Raw genomic sequence first — 18748 nt, 5'->3', positions numbered from 1 at the left:
ATTGGAATTCAACAAGATAAAATTCCAAAACTAATGCATCACTATAAAAAAAATTGAAATAAATATTTAAGGATCACTCTTGTGATTTTAGCCATAAAAATACTAATCATTGTGTAGTAATTAATTTTCTCTAATTTGGTGGGCTATTAGTGAATAAACTTAAATTTATAAACCTATATAGTGAGTACCAGACAAATTTGGAGTTTGTTTTTTTTTGAACTCCAAATTTGGAGCTTTTTTATGCCTTGTTTGGATGGGATTTAGGAAAAAAAATTCAACTCAAAAAACACTTATTAGGTCTATTTTCAATCATTTTTCTCATTTTTCTCTCATCTCCAATCATTATTCTCATTTCTCTCTATCTTTGTCGACTAATTACTCCAATCTCCAATTATTACTCTAATTTCTCTTTCCACTCATTATCCAAAAACCAAACTCAATTTTTTTTTAAAACATCATCCAAACAAGGCATTAACCCTACAGATATGACCAGCAATAAGCGTTTGTTCTCCATAAAGTCACATGTTCGAATCTTGCGTACGCAAACCGAACATTTCAAACCTGGGCCACTAGAGAATTTACCAAGTCATTAATTTCAAGGTTTCGAAATTACTCAAGGTGCGTATAAACTGGTTCGGGCATCCAATTATTAAAAAAAAAAATTGAGGCTCTTTTCATAGCAACTTTGAAAGACTCAAAGCGAAAGCCTTTCTCCAACTTTGGTCAGCCCAGTATGGCAGTATTGATTGTAGCCGTCCAATTAAGTTAACTAGTGAATGTTTTCAATCGTGAGAGAGGGTCAATGGAAGGGGACAATTAGTTCAAGAGTTTTTTTTTTATAGAGATTTCGTTAATCTTTGAGAGAGTATACATAGATTAAATGGATCCCGAGCATACCAGCAAAAAAGACATCCGAGAACCAAATCAAAAAAAGATGGCAAGACACCAACCAATACACCACCAAATTAATGGGCAAAGCCCAAAACACCAAAGAGCCGAAACCAAAACACCTAAAATCTATATATTTTGTACCATTTGTATCTAACATCTAATAGTTGCAAGGCAAAAAAAAAATTTCAACGAACCAAATGCGTAAATCTCCTAGTATGTTTGTGTCACATATTCTTTTCTGGTATGTTGGAATTTTCACAGCACCATCCCCCAGTTCCACTTGAGATAGTTCCAACAATTTCATTCCCTTAGCGTAAAATTCAATGCTACTTGTGAGAGGTGGAGACGGAGCGATCACTGTCGGAAAGAGGTGATGAGACTGAAGGAAGAGCAGCAGATTTAATTAATCTATCCTATAAAATTAAATTGTGGCTGGAGCTTGCAGGAAGTAGGCCGACTAATCTGGATCGGCCGGTAAATGGCCCTCATTTGTTTACCTCTCCACATACAGGTTAGGGGTCGCGTGTGCAAAAGAGAAGGACGGATACAAGTGGGGGCCCACGAGGGCATGGACCCCCACTCGATTTTATACAATTATATTAATGTTTTTAAATATTTCAATTATATCCAAATTTGTGATAGTGTTATAATAAAATTACTCTAGATTTCCATTGTGGGGATCGATATTTGTCTGATCCATTTCTTTGAGTGCTAAATTTCCACACCTTTTTTTTTTTTTTTTGGCAAACACATCCCTTTTTGCTAATTTAAATCGAAATTACAAATATACTAATCAATTCATTATTTTACCCAAAAAAGTATTAATTAAGGAATTAAAAACGTACGAATTAAGCTTGCTAATTTGTATGCCCCCACTAATACAAATTTTTGAATCCGTCCCTACAGGAGAGTATTAGACCTTGTTCCACATTGATTAATCATAATCTCCAATGAGCCTAGACGGTCTCTCCATTCATTACTAATTAACTTTGAGTTAGATGTTTTAACAAATACTCCTACATTATACAACAAAAACTACTACAGATTAACAAAGTCCAAGCTCCAAGCCCGACCAGTTAGAGTAAGGCATCCAGATAACATGTACCAGCAACAACGCAATGTGATCACTTGGTATCAAAGTGGTTTAGTCAAGGATGGGACTAGGGGGTCTAGTGGCGGTAGCCGCCACGATAAGAATTTTAGAAAACGCAATTTTATATGTGAAAAAAAAAATATCCCCAACATATATAGTATCGCCACTGCTAGATTTTTTTCATTATTTTTTATTATATACTATATTATATACTAGTTATAAATCTTCTATTTTTTTTTTCAAGAAAGGAGATCCAAAAAAGTATTCTAAAACTAAATTCAATAGGCCAAAGTGAATAATATAAATAATGATGTGTAATTAAGAAAAAAAATTCCACATTAATTCTAACCCTAAAATAACTTAAGCTAAAAAATTAGGGAAATTTGACACTCCCTAAATTTATAATGCCACTCTCAAAAAGGAGTGCGGTTATCAATTTAGGAAATCCATACAGGGATTGGGAGAGTGACATTATAAATTGGGAGAGTGCCATTATCTTTGTACATACCGATGCTCTGGACTATCAATAAAAGAAGCATGGTAATGTGCACATAAATTGAATTGGGTCTCTAGGCCTACCCTCTTTGATGCCATTTTACTTTGATTTGAAGGTATGGCTCCGCAGCAAAATATGCTACTATTTAAGTGGTATTCTGAGATCAGCCACTTTGTACATATTGCCAAAAGTTAAGTCTATCTCCAATCCTCCCCCGCTCATACCCCTAATGATTGGAGACTATATGATTCTGCTGTTATTGAAGTGGCATTATCGATGTCCAAAATTAAAATTAGTCTTTTTCCATACTCCATGTGCAAATAAAAAACATCATTTACTATTGTTTTTATTATGTTATTTTAATTTTTTCTAGAGCCGATGACTATTAATATTGTAATGCATCTTTTTATTTTTTAATATACATTTCGTCACTGCTAGAATAAAATCCTTGTTCTGCCCCTGGGTTTAATGTCTCTACGCACTAAGATCTGAATTCCCATGTTATATTCGTCAAATTCCAGAAAAATCAGGTATGGTATAATACATTTTCTAGGCACATCTGCTTTCTTAGTCGGTACGATTCATGAATTAGATAAAATGCAATCTAAAACAGTGTGGTTTTTCAAGACTCCATTTCACACAACTGGTTGGGAAAAATAGCCAAAAGCCCCCAAAAAGTCAGACCCGTAACACCGTTTGAAGCAGTGGTGGTGGTGGCATTCCTCGCTTCATATACTGTGCAATGTGTATCAAGTAAATCAAGGTCCCTTTCTGACGCACCTCTTGGGTGTGAAAGTTGATCAAAATTTGTATTCTACTTCTCAAGAGGACTCCTTTAGCTCGAGCTCAAGTTTGGTATGAAGCCCTTGGCGTGTTGACTTTCCATTTCAAGGGTCATCAATGTTTTCTGCCTATGGTATCTATTCCTCTTTGCGGAAAGTGCTGCAAGTAGAGAGATTAACAATATACCAGGTTAAAGTCATTGTGTCGAAAGAAGGTTCGAGAAATACATCAATAAATGTAACATAAGATCAAGAAATCACTAAACCAAGAAGCGGATGTTGGGTAGTCATGCGACAGGAAAACAAAGTGCCCTCAATCAGATATGCAAAGTAAAGAAGAATCGGAAAATGTTCATCGGGTAGGTAACTGTAAAAAATACACTTACCCATCAATTCTGGAGGTATACCAAAGTCATAATCATAACGCCCCCTCCTGATGCAGCATATGTATACAGCTAATAAAAGAATGCAAAACAGAACCAGAGATGATATGCCTACTGCAATTTTGCCACCAGTAGATAATAGAGGACATTCTGGCAAAGAAGGCACACCGCACAAGCCTTTATTACCCGAGAGACTGCAAGAGAAAATATTAAAATTGCATCAGATACGTGGAAAAGAATAAATAGAAGTCAGACAGAAGACAATGATAAGAAACAGCACATTTAGGTGGTAGTCAAAACACCACTGTAAGTAGTTCAATTTTAATACTCCATACACTAGAAATACCAAATGGTAATCACAGTTGTAGATTGTGCGTCATTTATGCTCTTTCTTCAGAGAACCACTGCAGTTTATGAGGTTATATCTCCAACTTGATCTGTTCAAAAGCAACCTCAAGATAACATGGCCCCTAAATCCAGATATAACTACTCATGCAATAACACACAACTAAAAGTCCAGATATACCTCTCATAATGAGCCACAAGAATATTAAAATGAAGTAGCTTATATAAAACTATTGAACGCATTAAATGAGGCAAACACATGGTATACTAAATGTAGAAGACGTCAAGATTACCTCAATTATTCAGTTTTATCGAAAACTATAAGAACAGATACAAGCAAATCAAGCAGTTAAAGTACTACATACTCAATAGCTCCACCATGGACACCAATTGAATAAAGTTCTTCTGGCACTCGACCTTCTAGGGAGTTGTCATTCAATAACCTGAAATATATAGGTTGTACATTACTGCCAATGGGTAAAATAGCAATTTCACAACTTCAATGCTCGATTTTTATATTCAGCTTCAGTCTAATTAGTCATGGATAGTATTTAAGTTCTTGGTCAATCGAATAACGTCCTCCTCAATTTAGGAACCCAACGATTGCTAGGGAAAATTTGAATCTTTATGACGATCTATAGAAAGTTACAACACAAGTGGAACAAACATAGAACTTACACAAGCTGCAAATGTGAAGTAGCAAGAGTATCTGGTATGGACCCAGTAAAATGATTGCTTGATAAATCCCTGTAGCAAAAGATGTGGAGACAATAAGAATGACTTGAAAAATCTAGATCACTAATTTAAAGGTTGTGCCTATACTCTCAGTCTATTAGTTAAATAACGTACTTAGAAGACCAAGAAAATTTGAGAAGAAAATTAGCTAGAATCAGAAAGGTAAAGACCACAGATATTAACCAAATGACGGATGGGCATTGTCACATAAACGCTAGATGAAACCCACACACACACACACACAAAACGCTAGAAAATGTACCATCTTGGTGGCGGTATCAAAAATAGTTGGCAATGAATCTAATTACTAATAAGATGTGAAAGTACAGAAAACAACCATGATACTTTATGCCAAGTGAAGTGACTACTAGATAAGCACAATGTGTACCAATGATACAATTACACGTGGACGGATTGGTTCTAAACCAGACATTTATCAATCAACCAATGAAAGTAGACCACAACATGAATCCACTTGGCAGCAGAAATTCCAAAGGTGCTCAACAAAGGGTACTCAACCAATAATTTAGGGAATAGACAGTGCAGGGTAAGTCATAAGAGGACACCAAAACGATGTTGTAGAGAGAGTAACAATACAACCCTAATGCACTGATGGTTCGTCAACTTACAGCTTTATAAGAGAATTCTGACCGAGGCCTGCGGGTAGAGAACCTCCCAATGAATTCGAGCTTAAGTTCCTGGAGTTCAAAAAATGATTCCAAATGGTTAACCAGATCAAGAAGAGCACAAAAACAGCAGCGGGGAAGAACATTTTGACACTGATTAAAAACTGATATACAACAAGAAAAAATGATTCACATCAAAGAAACCAGTGAATAAGACCACTTATAGCGGCAATACATATCGAGAAGGATATTGCGGATTGTTATCCATAACAAGATTCATTAGAAATGCCATAAAAAATCGTAACAACCGTTTCCAGTAGTTTTCCTCGTAAAAACAACCAACTTACTGTTTCAATCTACAATCAACCCCTGATGAGCATGCATACCAAACACTAACAGTACCTCAAATTTGTTTTCACATATTTCAAGGTCATTTTCATTCCTGCGCATCTTTTATTCCTCAAATTTCGCTCCTCAGTGACAAAAGAATGACCTAACTGAGGGATTTCCAGTTCCACAGAAAACTAGTGCTTCCTGTCCAAGTGTAAGCTTATCAGAAGTGTATCCTTCTCCATGACACAGAAACTAAGAAAGCTGGGCAAGATGAAACACCTTGGATAAGACTTCATTTTATTCATTTACCATCTTGCCCCACTATGGAGAATTCCACCTTCCACATTATTGGAGTATTTTACAACTCTTCAACAATAAAGAGTTTTGCATATAATTTTTATGAAATCGGACTTTTTTTCCAAGTGCATGTTAAATAAACTGTTACTTGTGACATTCCCCAAGCCCTATGCCTAGCAGAACCTATATCCACCTTTGATCATTCACTGAGTGGATTAAAGCATCTGCAGCCTAAACTGTAGATACATTCTGATGATAATTAATTAACTGTTATGTTATGCTTTGTCCATCACCATACGCTTTTTCGACAATATGCTTCTACATGGAATTAGAAAGTTCCAGCCCTTGCAATGCCATCATCGTCCGGGTGTGGGACCCTCATAAGGGGAAGTCTGGTAGAGTTGGTTACAGGGGAAGAGGGATGTGGGTGGTCCAAAAAGCATCATCCAACATTGTTGCGGTCAGTGGAGGTAGGACAGCATATAAACCTAACCATACCATTTTTACCACAAGTGACCCCTAACTTAATTGCCTGTAACAAGAAATTAAACCATGATTTATCACAATGCATGTTAATTCTCAGTCGAGTGATCATATCTTATAAGCCTAGAGAAAATCCTAAAGTATCATAACACTAAAGCATCAAACCTAAAAAATGTGTCGCACACTACTATGCATCAAATTGTATTAAGCAACCGCAAATCCAACTACATTAGTTCCTAGGGGAAAGAAACAACTCAATATCACTGAAAATCTTGGCAAGGAAAGATTGACAAATGAGGCAAGAGTTCAGGGTATGGGGGCAATGATATCTCATACCACCAACTTGGAACCACCACACCTTAAAGCACCAAGCTCCCAGTAGTACGGATAGGAGCTGGTTGGCTATTAAACATGCAGATGCAGAATATTACTTGATACCAACTGATATTATCAAGAGCATAAAAGTTGATAGAAGGTACTTACAAGCTTACCAAGTTTGTCAAAAGACTAATCTGATCACTAATATACCCTTTCAAACCTTGACTCCCAAGATCTCTGCAGAAAAAAGAAAAAGAAAGATGAAGTTAGCCAATAACAGGTCTCATAAAAAGTGACTTCAAGGGGAAAAAAATGATGGGATGACATCTAAATAGTGCAATAATTTATTTAAATTTGCAGATACATCTCTCTGTAAAGATGGATTTAAATTGCTTAGCAAGGAAAAGATGGATTTAAATCTTTGACAGCCATAAGAGAGTCAATTTTAAAATATAAGATCACAAGGAGCAGATTATACTTACAAAAGACACATAATAATAAAATACAGAGTTAAATGATTAAAAGACCCTTCTTTTATTCCCAATTAACAAGAAGTTTAATAATATTACCGTAGGACAGAATGAGTTTACAAATAGCCTCCATCAGTCTCAAGACACAACGTTTCAGGTTTAAGCTTGACTTTTGTCAACATAAGAGAAAGACAAGTAGCAACAACCAGTAATGAAATATTATGAAGGCAAAAAGCTGATGTGGAGCATCAGTAGGTATTTGAAACTCCAACACCAACCCCATCTGGGATAGCTACTTTTGCATGAGGGAAAATCCCAAAAATGGTATTGGAGATTCAATGTAGGTGTAGGAAAGAAAAACACCCTGTAGATAATAGTCCCTGATGAGCCATAATCCGACCCAGATAACCAACGGCACCAATCGACTGCCACGTAGGACTCAACCGCTCAGCCCAATCGCTAAGAGGGAGCCTTCCATGGCTGAAATAGCGGGCCGTCTTCCACCATAACGGGATAACACAGAATCCCATTGACCGCGTGGTCTATCCCTGCTATTAAGATGGTGATGAACTCCAACCAAGGGATCATCATTCCTTGATTCTCTCTCATGACTAAGAAGATGAATAGGCCAAGCATGGCGACTAAGAAGGCACGCACTTTGATTCTACTTCATACAAAGTATTCATACATAGTGCTTCTCCGACTAACTTGGTAGTCGAAGAGTCCACGATCGGGAATCCAACCGGTCCTTGGATTTGTTTTGCAGGAGCCTTTTGGATTGCTCGAGGTGGCAACGACTTTTGACTTGATCGGTGCCTAATGAATATCAGCAGATCGTTGCTCCACAATTAGATCCACTTACCCTGAATAGTTGAACAAAGACTCTAAATATCTAATGGGATTGTGGACACGCAAATAAATCTTCCAAAATTTCACAGCAGTGTGCCGGTGAGTCAAGTATATATCGGAGTCCTTAGCAAGCCTACAACATTCGATAACAATCTCTAGACACTAGTCGGGCAGAAAAGAGACACCTTGCACCTAGGCTGACTAGTTGGGAACTAATCAGGACCTATAGATTAGTTGGGTTTTTTTTAACCTTTTCACCCCACCTCCCCCAAAGTTTGAGTAATCGGTATATGACTAGGGTTTGAATAGATGATATGCAAACCGGAGAGGCAAACAAATTACGTATATATGGTGGTTGTATGATATTTATCATGATTTTTTTTAAATTACACTTAACCCCTTTGTTCTTTAATGCTAAGGAGTTAATCCTATAACTCCTAAAAAATTCGAACATGCCGACTAGTCATCACCTCAATGACTAATCCCCGCATAGCCGATCAATTCCCAACTAAAACCACCTAACCAATGGTAAGACCCTAAAATCTAGACATCGGGTAACCGCCCAGCACCTAGGCGCTGCCTAGGCCGACTTTTAGAACAATGGAGGCATATAACTTAGAACTTTTTTTATGGGTATATCTAAGAAACTGACTGCATACGTCAAATGCTCATGAGCTTCTTGAGTTTCAAATTCTCTTCAATCCCAAAGACCACGTTGTAATGCATGCTGACATTTTATGGTGATTCAAAAGTTCATGATGTTGACATTTTAGGGACTATGCCGCAATGCTTTTTTATTTTATTTTATCATCATGGCTTAATGCATTTTATACCCAACAAGGCTCAAACTTGTAGTTATTTCTGGATACCAGGTTATCTAGGCTTCCTGTATTCATTTCATTTATCTCCTAAAGTTCCTCCCTTATCGGTAAAGTTCCTCCCTTATCGGTAGAGGTTCAGATGGCCTGACTGTGCCTCCCTACTAAAATGCACATATTACCCAAGCAATGATATCAAACTCTTAGCTATGGCAAAATAAACACACACACAAACCTCAAGGCAGTGCTTACATTTGTGAGATCACAAGGGCAGTTTCGTAGTTATTTGGATGGCAAGTAACACCTTCCCAAGCATCCCAAGTTGAAGGAGCACAAGGATCTCCGTTCCAACCCATTCTATCTGGAATACGAAGGGACTCTTTCAATGATCTCATAGCAATCACTGCAAAAAAGGTATAGTTAACACACATCGCAAATACATGAACATACATTTTGCTAGGGTTCATGTGTTTTCCCCCTTTTGCTTTGTAAGCATAAGACCATACATATGGAAAGAAAAGACAACCAAATTATCTATATGGCATTTTCCTCTCAAATTATTGTATCCCCAACGGAACCTGTACTTTATTAGGCTCATTTAAGCACAATTGTTTAGAGTTTCAACACGTATGACCTTAGATAACAAAAAGCAAATGCATGTGCTATATCTGTAAATTCAAAGCCCTAATCTCGTAAAAGTAATCAGTCATATCCCCATGTATGTACCTTCATCTGGATCAGTGGAGAGATCAGTTGTTACAATCGCATAATTTTCGACCCCACAAATAATAGGTGCACCAACAACAGGGACCAGCTTCACGCTCAAAGTAGTAGTGTTCAAGTTACGCACGATATAATACCAACTATACGCGGCAAAGCTCCCAACTTGCTTATATATATCTTCCCTACTCACATTCTGTTCATTTATCCACACATCAAATACTCTCTGCCCTGGTTGATTCACACTCACGTCGATCTCCGCAAAATGAAACCACACCATGTAGTCCAGCCTTGCATCCACCGGCAACAGGTACTCCAAGAATCCTTTCCCAGTCAAGGTCAGCGCAGTCTGGTACAATTTCGCCGGGAAGTAGTTGGGACTCTGATCAGTATTCGCCACATCCTTCAAGGCAGACACGGCCTTGATTCCATCCGAGTTTGGGGACCGAAATTCCGCGCCGGATTGCCACGATCGGCCGAAGAGGTCGGTGTCGTTGCTAAACCCCGGGCCCCACTGTTCAGAGCCGGAACTCAATCGGCCATAATTTACCAGAATGGAATTACCTGTTGAGAATACAAATAACAAGGTTGCAGGATTAAGCTTTTAGATGGATTATTTGTTGGAACATCTCCAATCCTTACTCAAATATTGACCGACCCACACTCAAATTTGAATAAAAGTTACCTAAAATGCCTCTTACCACTCCTCGATCAAAACATACCAAAAATCATTTTAACGCAGATTTTTACTCATAGGGAGGGAGGACACTGTTTTTTAAACACAAGGTTCCAGCCTCTTTCTGGATTAATTCTAAATTATGTTACGCCAAACTCAATGTAATTTTGCCGAAGACAGCAGGTATTATCAAGTGAGAATTATCATGTTTCATGAAACTTTGCCCGATATTTTTTTTTAATTGGAATTAATCATTGGTCTCGAGGAGGAATCTGAAAAATTATAATTAGATGGTCCGAAATTGAAAAGAAAGTCCAGAATCTCCAGATAAGTCTAACATGAAGACAGATTCACACTAAAAAGACAAGTTTTGGAGTGCCATCATAAAAAAGTGGAGTGCCAAAATCATTTTCCATTCCGAAAAGTTAAAAAGACAGTGAAGACGGATGTTTCCAAACTCCATCTTTAGTGAACTTTTTGACCCTCTTGGTCATAATTTTCGTTTTGAAAAAATTAGCTTCCAATCGTCAAGACGAATCATAAATCTAAACAATTAGAAGCCAATCTTATTAAACTTTGGGAAAATGACCAAAAATGACCATGGTAATCGCATCGAAAAATATGTTTTAAAAACATAAATCACATCGAAAATCTTTGCACAAACACTCTCTAAATTTCCCGATACGCCAATAACGAAGCTTCTTGGTAAAGTTTTTTTTGTCTTCTTGGTTAGACGGTAAGGTGTCCAGGGCAGTTACGCGCACCTCAATAAATCCTCTTTCCGGTCCGGTCAAAGGTAAGTCATCCACACTGGGCTAGAGAATTCAAAAGAAATTACTTCCTCTCGGCCTGATCCTAGAAATCGAACCTGGTCAAAGTCTATTATGATACGTGTGTTTTCCCATTGACGCGTTTCCTATCAAGGAAATCTACTCAATTTCACTTCGCAGATCAGTCAAAAGGAGTAGCGAAATTGAGCTAGCTCAAAACCTTCAAAGGAATTGAAATTCAACAAAAAGCTAAACATTACCGGTCGAAGCCGAATCGTACGACGCCGGATCGACCTGGACCAACTCGAGCGACGCAATCACCGGGGAATCAGTGGCAATGCTATAAAAACACACGTCCGCCTCTCCATCAGTCACAAATGCAAACAGATCCGAGTAAGCGCCCGACTGACCTAATCCGTCCGGCCACGGCGACCGCCAGCTGAAAACTAGGGTTCCCTCGACGGAGACGTCGAAGCTCGGGGTGTGGGACCGGCCGTCGTAGTTGTCGTAGACGGTGAAGGTGCGGACGTAGTAGCGGCCGTTGGGGACGGGGACGATGTAGCAGTTTTTTTTCCCGGAGGAGATGGGGAAGAACCGGAGGGTTTTCTCCTCGAGGTTGGCGAACCGGAGGGGCTCGGAGACGAGGCCGGTCGAACCGCCGGTGTAGAAGCGGTCGGAGAGCCAGCGGGTGAGGAATTGGTTGGTGAAGTTGGTTTGTCCGCCGCAGTCAATGTAGTAGTCCGTGTCTGTTAAGAGTGAGGTAATTAGTTAAAACAGTTGAAAAGTTAGTTAGAAAATCAGAAATGTAGATACAGAAGAGGAATTGAAATTTAGAGAGAGAGAGAAGGGGAATTGGAGCTTACTGAAGGGGTAGGAGAGAGTGAGGGAGGGGGAGGAGAAGAGGAGAGAGATGATGAAGAGGAAGAAAGGAGACATGGTTTGATGGGGTGTATGGTTGGTGTTGGGACATGGGGGAGGAGGAAGAGATATCACTGGAAGGGAGTGAGAGAAGTGGTAAGTAAAAATGTGAAGAGAGAGAGAGAGAGAGAGAGAGAGAGAGAGAGTGGCGCGATTAGCGGTGACATAAAGTCAAGAACGAAGCGAGGAAGACTGGTTAAGGGCTCTAATTTGATGCTGGTCTTGCGCTTCATTTTCCGGGGGGGGGTTGGGGTTTCTAATTGTTTACTACTAATACGTGTATTATTTGGTGGTCCTACTCAAGAATACTAGGGAGTCGATATTAACTATCGAGTATGACTACAATAAATATTGTATCAAAAAAAAAATTTTAACAACATATTTACATAGGTTGGTATCCCTACACTCAAAGAAGATGAGACTAATTTACCTAAGATTGATCCGCATGGAACAAAAAACCTCAAAAAACAGTGAGAAGCAACTAGGTGGGGAGCCGCTGGATGCACTCATGAAACTACTACCTACATGAACTTTCACCTCCTAGCAACCACTCCTAATAATCAAACTCGCTCCTTGGATAAGAGCAAATTTTGGCTAGTGAAAACAACCCTCATTGTGTTTTATGTATATCATTATTTACTAGGTACATTATTAGGCTCTTGAATCTTAGCGGCCTAGATATGGGGATTTAGATTTGGGTTCGGCTCTTGAGTTCAATCAAAATCGGCCATGAATTTTTGGCTTCAATTAAATGCAGACCAAGGTTTATTCACTCATCTCCACTAGCGGATCGACTGGTTCTTATATTGGAACTATTTTTATTGCGGTTTTTCTTTGGGTTTTTTTTTTTCGTTTCTTTTGTTTCAGCAACCTGTGAGTCCCTTTATAGTTTGTATTGGTTGGCTTATAGTATATGTTTCATTTCCTAAACAAAAGGTATAGTATTAGGCAAATAAATTACTCTATCTGTCTCAATTTGTTTACTTATCACAGGATATTGTGCCATTTTGGCCTTTAAGAATAAATTATTCTTTGAAAGTGTTTTTTAAAAATTTTCTGAGCGCTAAAAAAAATCTACTATTAAATGATGCAAAAAAAGTTATAAAAAATTATTCTTGGAAGCACTTTATTATAGCATTCACATGAATACTTAAAATGTGTGTAGTGAAAAAAAAATATTAAAAATCAAGGATCGGATCCTCTCAAGTCCAAGTTGGACAGGAGGAAAGAGTCCAAATCATTGTGTGTTGGGAAATTCAATGGTTTTGATCTACTTAAGAACTTTTTGCGTGAAGAATTTTTTCCTTTCAGCGAAGAGTCTCTGAGAAGATTCAAACCATTGATTGCAGTATTAAACGGTTCAAATTGCGACTGTCTCCTCGAATCCAAAACATAAACCAGAGAGGATCCGTTTCCTAAAAATCAACACGTCTGAATCTCAATTAATATGAATTAGTGTGGAAATTTCATTCATCACTTCTCTGGAGACTACCATCACAACTTAATTGACTGTTTTAGTATATTTTTAAATGGGACTTGTAAGAATAAATTAATTCAGCTAAAATCAGAAACACCTTGCCAGAAAGAAAGAGAAAACGAGAAAGAAACAAGTCATTCGAGTACGAGTCATTTCGGGAACTTGTCTTCTCCAGACGTGGTACCCATGCCATGTTTAAAAAAAAAAAAAATTCAATAAAACAATAAAAAAAAAATTGTCATATTTTATAGTTAGCTAGGGTTGGTGGAAAGTTAGTCAATGAAAGAGCTTAAAGGCTATTTATAGCTCTAAAATCCCAAATTCCGCCCCTCATGGAACTCGAACATTGGTCTCCACGAAAGAGGAACATGAGCAAACCATCTCACCAAGCATGGTAATAATAGACAGCCACATTTGACATACATTATGAGGCCACAACCCACCTGGTAAAGACATTAATTAAACCCCCCTCACACACGCACAAAAAAAAAAAAAAAGAGGCAAATTCCACTTTGCACCGTGCACTTTACACGTAGTGTCACTTGGCCCTTTACAGGGACGGATCTAGAAATATAATCTAGTGGAGGTACCGGTTAATCATAACAGAGAAAGTTTATTTTTTTTTGGTCAATCACAGTAAGATAGTACATAACTAAGGCATACATTACTAACTACAAAAGTTTATAACGCATAATTTAAGTTAAATTAGATAAAAACGAGGAAAAAATTTCAAAATGATTGAGTTAGTTTTGTTAATGACTTTATTTTGAAATATTTCTCCCAAACGGTTAAAAATAAAAAGAATCAAGAAAGAATAGTTCTAAATAGACAAACAGCTCCTAAAACAACAAGTATAAATGTATCATATAATGAAATTTTGATATAAAACTAATTCTAATTTTTATATGTTAGAACACTTTTATAATTATGCTAATTTATACAAAAATATAAAAATAATAATTTCGAATAGGGGTACGCGTTCGAGGGGCACCCCATTTGGGTCTGTCCCAGGCCCTTTACACTTTAATTTCACTTGTCAAACCGTCACACTTCCGGTCAAGTTAACTTTTATGTACGCACCCTGGCTTCTAGTTTCCATTAGTTTTTGTTACGGGAAAATATTGGAGTACTCTTTATTTGTCCTAGGTTCAAATATTTTTTGTTTCTGATTGCACTGGAATGGCATGCTTTCACAACTAGATTTAAATGAATCTAAACCCCGAACAGCACATCAGAGAAGTGATAGAATTTATTCTTAAAATTGAAAGAAAGAAGGCCCAATGACAATAAAACAGCAACAACCAGATCAGACGCAATACAGAGGAACCTAACAAACAGACCTATAAAAAAATTTATCTTTTTCTGTTTTCCAAGCTCCAAATCAGGTTGTTGTGGGGGAAAAAGAGATAATGTAGGTGTGAGGTGGATGAAGTGGAGTGATCTGTGTAAACCCATAAGTAAGGCGGAGGGTTAGGATTGAGAGATTTTTAGACCCCGTTCGTTTTGAAATTTTGAATTTGAATTTATAGGTAATGAGTGTAGAGAGAAATAAAGTAATAATTAGAAATAGGGGTAATGATTGGAGAGAGATAAAGAAAAAAATGAGAGTAATGGTTTGAGAGAAATAAACTAATGATTAGAATAAAAAATTCAAAACTCCAAAATGAACGGAGTTATTAGGCTCTCTATTGGCAAAGTTGGCTTGGACACTTATTAATTAAATCCCTGAATTCTTTGCCTTGTTCGGATGATGTTTTGAAATTTTTGGATTTAGTTTTTGGGGTAATAAATGGAAAGAGAAATTAGAGTAAGAATTGAAGATATGAGTAATAAGTGAAGAGAAATAAAAAAAAAATGAAAATAATGATTGAAGATATGGGTAATGAGTAAATAGAGAAATAAAAGTAATGATTAAAATTAAGGTTAATGAATATTTTTTCTTCCCAAAACACCATCCGAACAAGGCAATGGCCAGAGTGCTACTGGGAAAGTATTGTTGGAAGTATGAGTTGTTGCATGTTTCTCCTAAATCAGGTTGTTCTTGGGGATGGATGAGTGTTCTATGGGGTACGGATTTGCTAGCTAAAGGGTTAAAGTGCCAGATGGGAGATGGTAGGAAGATTAATACTGTGTTTAGGGATCAGTGGTGTAACAACCCTGATTTTTGGTAAATAAAAATTTCGTTAAATATTTAAATTTTATTTTGATTACTTGGATTTGCTACAAAAAATTTCTTTTTAATTTTAATAATCCGTCATAATTAGATTTGAGACCTATAAAATTATATATTTTCACGCCGAGCAATCTAGTCATTTTCTAAAGACAAGTATGCTTATAAAAGCGCTTGTATATTTTCCTAACAACTTAAATAAAATCTTTAAATTATATTTCTTGGCTAGAAATCCTACTTGGCAAGTAGAATTAGTTTCCAACCAATTCGTTAGAAAACTCTAATTACCGTTTCAATCTAGTTACAATTTCCTAACCCTAGATGGACCTTTTTGACCGTCTTTGAGCCTTATGAAACCCTCCGAACCCTATTGAACCGTTAGACTATAGGAGTAATCATTTTATTCCTATGTTTAGTCATTTCAAACCCTAATTATGACCAATATTCCTTTACCCCTTGGTCCATAATTGTTAGGAGAATTTTTGTCCCTTGGTTAATAGACCTTTGACTTGCCAATAAGCATGACAAGACAAGTCATACAAAGAATCTCATCATTTTGCTTCCAAGGGAAGCAAGGCTAGCCTTGCCATGCATGCACACCTATGTTCTAGTCTTAAACCTAATAATCCTAGATTTACTTTCCTAGATTTTCTTGGATGTATATAGATACAAGAGAGAGAGAGAGAGAGAGAGAGAGAGAGAGAGAGAGAGAGAGAGAGGCCGGATGGAGAGAGTGGGGTGGAGTGTGTGCATGAATTTTGATTACTTACACAAGCAACATTATAGCCTTAAGCCTATTTTTGACCACTTGCCAACCCATTTCTAGTCTTTCAAAGTACAAAGTTAGCCAATGATTTTATTCTTTCTTACAAGCAACCTTCCCATAGACTTGACAAGCCATAAAACCCTTCATGATGGCCTAAGATTTGGCCTAAATTGGAAAAGACAAGTCATGGAAGGCATGGCATGATTGAAAGGCTTGATTGGACATGACAATGGAGCAAATCCATGGGAGGAAGGAGAGAGAGGGGGGCCGGCCATAGAGGAGGAAGGAGGAGCTCAAGTGTTGGCCATAAATAACACCCCATGCCTTCCATTCAACTCACACCATCACTTCTTGCTCTCACTTCTCTCTAAAAACCATTTCTGTTTTTCCAGGCAGCCTACTGCCCTTTGAAAATCTCCATTTTTCTCCTGCTTAAAGTAGTTTTTAGAACCAACTCCCTTCGGGAAAGTTGTAGAGCACTTCGAAACCTTCAAGTTAGACCCAAGAACCATCCAAATCGGTGAAGAAATGACAAAGATATTGGCATCCGAAGTTCAATAAAAATCTCGGATTTCTATTTCCAGACAGCATACTGTCTTCTCCTTTCTCACCATTTTTCTCCTACCTAAATTAGTTTCTAGGATCAACTTCCTTCACGAAAGTCGTAGAGCACTTCGATAGCTTCAACTTCGACCCAAGAACGATCGTATTCGGCCAAATATTGACCAAGTTACTGCCATCCAAAGTTCGGTCCAGATTTGCAAGTTTCACCGCCCGTAGAAAATCTTCCAACTAGCTTATTCGGCCCCGACTAAGTTTCGGATCAAGGTAGATTTTCTCTACTCACTTCCCTAAGTATAAGTAGAGTCCCTAGTCCAATAACTCTACGTATAGTATAGAATCTATGTTAGAAAGTAGCATGTTCTTGATTCAAAGTATCAATATCCTTATCGTTTTCCTTAAGTAGATAAGGTTATCTATTGTTTAGTTTCAAGTAGATAAGGTTATCTATTGTTTAAAATGCATGATTGTCAATAAGTTTATCTCACTAATGGAGGTATGAACATGTTGGATAAATGACTTTGTCTTAAATAAACATATGTTGTATTGAATTTCTCAAAAAGTAAGATATAACGATTTTCGAAGGATAAGATTTTAACGCTTGATTTGAAGTATTCATATTTTGATCTTTTCGAGCATGCTTAGTAATATTGAGTTGAATGATCTTGCTAGTGTAGTTTCAATAAATGATTTATGCTTATTTTTGTGAAAAGTTCTACCGCGGAGTCTATGCATGAAAACGTGACACGGAAATCGAAAAAGTTAGAAACATGACACCTAGGGTGTGGTTAACGAAAAGTCGTGTTTTGAAAAGGTGAAATGTTTTGGAAACCGCAATGTGGCCGGACATGGTAGCCCATTGTGTGGTGTGTGTTTTGTGTGCCAATGGGAACCCGGTGCGGCGAAACCATTGTGAGGATACTCGGGAGACCGGAACGGCGGAACCGAGGTTGGGTGTGTGGCTTGGTTATCCGCGGTACGGAGCCAGTGCAATCGTGTGCCAATGGGAACCCGGTGCGGCGGAACCATTGTGAGGATACTCGGGAACCCGGAACGGCGGAACCGAGGTTGGGTGTGTTAAACAAATGATTTTCGAAAGATGGATTGGAATGTGAAAATGGAAACACGGTCTACGATGAGTTGCGTAGGAGAAACACAGAAAAACATGGACACCAACGATACTTGAATAGTGAATGTGGATGTGTGATTGTTACTATTCGTCGTATATGATTTACTGTTTGTAAGTTATGAGTTAGTGGGTAGGGTTTACTCTATTGAGCTTTTGTAAGCTCACGGTGTTACCTTTGGTGACCCTGACATATTATATTGGTGGCGACACCAGTATAATGTGTCAGACCTCATAGATGAACAGGGTGAACATTATACCTTGGAAGCTTTCGGAGCCGAGGAGCTGGCCAGAATGGAAGAAGAAGCGGAGTAGTAGATAGGAACCCTAGTCTACCCTCCTTTTGTTTAATAAAGTACTCTTGGGAGAATTATGTTGTAATATTGAGCCAGACTCTATTTAGTTTTTCAATGAAATTGCTTCTTTAACGTACCCAAAAATTGGGGGCGTTACAAGTGGATTCCAAATTCTTGCAACCTGATTATTCAATCCAATGCAATCTCTTGTTTTATTGATTTCAAGGTGAGGGTCATGAGGTGGTGTTTCCGGCGGAGATGGTGCCAAAGATTTTGTCCATATGTACTCCAAGTAGATAAATTGGGGATTGGGGGTCCCATGTATCCAGGTTTTAGGTCTTTCAGGTGT

The 18748-nt window shown here is 37.8% G+C and overlaps 1 protein-coding gene and 1 non-coding gene across 2 annotated transcripts; one reads left to right on the top strand and one right to left on the bottom strand.

Moving 5' to 3' along the window:
* Positions 1-2508: 2508 nt before the first annotated feature.
* On the top strand, positions 2509-2616 carry LOC131312183 (small nucleolar RNA snoR100). The gene has a single exon (XR_009195760.1). It is a non-coding gene; the product is annotated as a small nucleolar RNA snoR100 (small nucleolar RNA).
* A 346-nt stretch (positions 2617-2962) lies between these two features.
* Positions 2963-12242, bottom strand: LOC131311040 (receptor-like protein 4). The gene is made up of 10 exons (XM_058338355.1): positions 11949-12242; positions 11346-11831; positions 9646-10203; positions 9172-9322; positions 6948-7019; positions 5355-5423; positions 4669-4737; positions 4356-4433; positions 3649-3839; positions 2963-3422 (listed from the first exon to the last, which is right to left on the bottom strand). The coding sequence occupies exons 1-10, from the start codon at positions 12019-12021 to the stop codon at positions 3316-3318; spliced, it is 1854 nt and encodes a 617-aa protein (XP_058194338.1). The 5' UTR covers positions 12022-12242; the 3' UTR covers positions 2963-3315.
* Positions 12243-18748: the final 6506 nt, after the last annotated feature.

Source organism: Rhododendron vialii, chromosome 12a (assembly GCF_030253575.1).
Source record: "Rhododendron vialii isolate Sample 1 chromosome 12a, ASM3025357v1".
Lineage (NCBI taxonomy): Eukaryota > Viridiplantae > Streptophyta > Magnoliopsida > Ericales > Ericaceae > Rhododendron > Rhododendron vialii.
This window is presented reverse-complemented; position numbering and strand designations above follow the sequence as displayed.

What these genes read in the sequence shown, in the direction of transcription:
- LOC131311040 (XM_058338355.1), bottom strand. Translation starts at nt 12,021, where the DNA reads ATGTCTCCTTTCTTCCTCTTCATCATCTCTCTCCTCTTCTCCTCCCCC. An exon ending in ACTTCACATTTGCAGCTTGT is followed by an intron (nt 4,434 to 4,668) that starts GTAAGTTCTATG and finishes TATATATTTCAG; the next exon opens with GTTATTGAATGACAACTCCC. An exon ending in GTCCATGGTGGAGCTATTGA is followed by an intron (nt 3,840 to 4,355) that starts GTATGTAGTACT and finishes TTTCTCTTGCAG; the next exon opens with TCTCTCGGGTAATAAAGGCT.